Here is a 3,412-nt window from a genome sequence, read left to right as displayed (position 1 = left end):
ACACACACACTACACACACACACACACACACACATACACACACACAGATTGAGATCTTTAAGTAAACTACTTTTAATTGTTCAAGGTACAAAAAAAACTGCATTTCTCTAAAGCATGAAGGAAGTGTAAATGCATTTCCCATACTGGTTGAGGTAGGTTTACTGTTGGTAAAAAGCAGATTGACTTCCTGTTATTCATTAATCTGCCCTTACATGTGTTTGTCAGTGTGTACAGCGGGTAAAATATGGGACGGTCCAGTGGTTACCCTTCAGGGTCCCCATGATCTATACCAGTGTGGTCCATATTCTGGCTTACAACAACTGTATTACTTTCTTTTCCATTTGCCAGGTCTTGTAGAATAGTTTTCAACTAATTGTCAATTTGTCATCAAACTAAACTTAAAATGCGTGAATGCAGCATTTCTGTAACACCTCCAATTGAAAATTGACTTCAGGGATTTCCAGGTGATTGTGAACAGTTAAACACAGTCACAAGATCTTCTGTCACGCGGTTTTATGTTCTGGTTAAGTCCAGCTGTCAAAGTTGCATCTACGCTTGTGATAAACGGATGGTTAGATGAGGAACCGGGACATAATCGTCACCTAAAAAGCAAACAAACGATGCCTGACCCTGTTTTCCCACTTCCCCCTCTTCCCTCCCTGTATGTCAACTTGTGACCCCCTCATCACAGGTCACCACACACTTTGTCCCTGAGCGTGGACACTAGGGGAGAGCAGAGCATGGCTCAAGGGTTGGCAATTTCGGTCTGTATGTCCCGGCTATCTGATGGATTGCTGTGAAAGGCGGTGTCTCATTGATTTGTCAAGTCAATTTATAAAGCACATTTAAAACAGAAGTTGAGCCAAAGTGCTTTCCAGTCAAGGGAGATCTTACGCAATACAGATTAAAGAAATAAAAGGTGCATAGCGAGTAATAATACAAAATGTTATACATAACAAAACTGACACGATAAACCGAATTCAAGTAAAGAAATCTGTCTCAGAGGATAAATCCTACTGACTTTGGTGATCCCTGACTTTTCATGGAGCGCCACTAACAGGTCAAAGTTTTCACTTATCCGGAAGAATGTCTCAACATTTTTGAGACGGAAAGAATAAACTTTTGTACAGACATATTATGAAGAAAAAAAATCGCTTTTTCTGTGATTTTGGGGTGTTATTTTGTGTCTCTGGTGCTTCCACACACACATACAAACTTAAAATAAAAAAAATTATGCATGCTGTTTTGAGTGATTTACGGTTTCTGAATGTCCTCTGCCTTCAGTCTCCGGGTGAGCTGTTCAACATCTGCACGGCTTTCTACGCCACTAGCCGAGACGAGGTGGCTAACTGTAGCATGCTAGCTCGTTCTCAATGGCAAAACACTGCTACAACACACACTAGTTGACCATAATCTCCAAAAGAACTACTTCCTGTCCCTGTTCTACAGGTATTCCACAAGTGTCCCTGGTCTAGAAGAAGTCTCCCAGCTAATCCTGCCTTGGACTGACCAGAGTTGGAGAAATAGTTATCTAGCTGATGTGATCTTACCTCGCTACTGAGCATGTGTGACTCCCAACAAAGATAGTATAGTAGTGTGATGTCTCACTCTGTAGCTAAAACAGAGACCTAAACACACAGATTAAAAAGAGGATCAGCTGCAATGTGCATTACAACAAAAATATGGTGTAAACCATTTAAACCTATTCTGGTACAACCTCTAAATAAACTTTCGACCCCGAAAATGAGCATAATATGGGCGCTTTAATAGCTCCCCGACAATTACCCCTAATGACTTTGATGATCCTCTGACTTTTCCTGTAGCGCCACCATCTGGTTCACATTTGTGACATTCATATTCCCCTCACGATGAATTATAATAATTTATTTACTGACTTTGAATTTGTCTAATACTTTTATCGTTTTCTAACTTTGATTTTATATATATATTGTTTGTACTCTTCTTTTTTTGGTAGTGCCAATTGACAAAGCTTATACTGTTTTTGTGTGTACATGTCATTAAACAAATACACATTTTACTGTCTGTGTGTTTCAGTACGGGCACTCAGAGGCTGGTGGAGTGGAGCACGTTCCTCCAGGCTGGAACTACTGGGTCGGACTGGTAAGACTGAAACTATTTTTGACTTTTCAGCCATAAATTTAGTCTGAGGCTCCTTCCTGTCTGTCAGCTTTAGTGCAGTTTAGCCATTAAACTAAACCGCTTACCTAGTCAAATTGCTCCAAACATCACAATAATATGAAGTTTTGTCGCTTTTTTACATTGGTTTCAGGGAGCTAAAGCAACAACATTCCCAAAATCCTCCCAGATATTGCTCCTGCAGAGTCAGACTTTTAGGTTTGGTCTTGTATTGGTCTCTTAGTGGGATATATCCATAGTCCACTAGTTATCTGTGGGAGACCAATGACCTTTCCTCTTCTAATCGTCATCTGGCCGCCAGTGGACAGTTTTAGTTTCCCATGATAAACTAAAGGTTGTCAGAGGTTTTATGACACTACAGGCAAAGACAGTGTTTTGTCATGCACTGGTCCATTTTGAGCCCTTTTCATAACACGTCTTCTTTCAGACTAGTAGAAAGAAAACAAACAAAATACATATTTAGGTGTTTCTCTTACTAAATTCAAACCGTTGACTGCAATACGTCAACTGAAACAAACAAAGATGTTAAACTTGGCTTCAATCCAATGTTGTATACAAGATTTCTGCATATTTAGATAATGCCTAACTTGCATATTACAATTTTCAATTAATTCTTCATGTAAGTTATCATTTGGGGACATTTCATGGTGATACTCATAGGTTGTGTCTTTCCTTAAGAAAATAAAAGTCTGGGAGGAAAAGGATGTCATTACTGAATATCAAAAGCAAAAAGGTCGGTATGATTTAACGCACCACTTGTACACAGTTGTGTGAAGAGGAGCTTTTAGCTCACTAACGTCTCTGTGGGAAGTTTAGTTTTGTGCGTCGGTGTCGCTCTGAGTTCAGTTCATGTCGTCCTGTGACTGGACGCTCTCTGCAGCAGGAGCCAGCCTAATACATGGGCCCAGATTAGATCGCCTGGACCTCTCTAACTGGTTTACACAAGTCATGAAAACAAAGGTCATGCCCGTAACATGCCTGCAGTCAAATCTACTCGAGCTTATCTTCACCGTTACTGAACAAACACAGATGGAAGGAGAGCTGGTCTCATGACCCGACAGCTTATCATAACACAGATATTGCTGGTAATGCATCCACCTTATTACCACCTACTCCTCCTTCAGGTCCCTCTCAGCTCCAGTGTCTGATTGCATAATGTCATTTAATGGCCCTGCTACGCCATGAACTACTACAACTACTATTTCTAGTCCTAGTTCTAGCATCGTTGTTGTGACTATTATTGCCACTGTTCATC

At 40.4% G+C, this 3,412-nt stretch overlaps 1 protein-coding gene across 1 annotated transcript in view; it reads left to right on the top strand.

Moving 5' to 3' along the window:
* The window catches only part of gnsa (glucosamine (N-acetyl)-6-sulfatase a), a 14,741-nt gene that overhangs the window by 2,887 nt on the left and 8,442 nt on the right, over positions 1-3,412 (top strand). Inside the window, exon 4 of the mRNA XM_032505690.1 lies at positions 2,056-2,121. Coding sequence (XP_032361581.1) covers positions 2,056-2,121 — 66 coding nt within the window. The remainder of the gene's footprint in view (positions 1-2,055; positions 2,122-3,412) is intronic.

This window comes from Etheostoma spectabile, chromosome 23, assembly GCF_008692095.1.
Source record: "Etheostoma spectabile isolate EspeVRDwgs_2016 chromosome 23, UIUC_Espe_1.0, whole genome shotgun sequence".
Classification (NCBI taxonomy): domain Eukaryota; kingdom Metazoa; phylum Chordata; class Actinopteri; order Perciformes; family Percidae; genus Etheostoma; species Etheostoma spectabile.
Note: the sequence above shows the minus strand (reverse complement) of the source record. Positions and strands in the feature narration are given on the sequence as shown.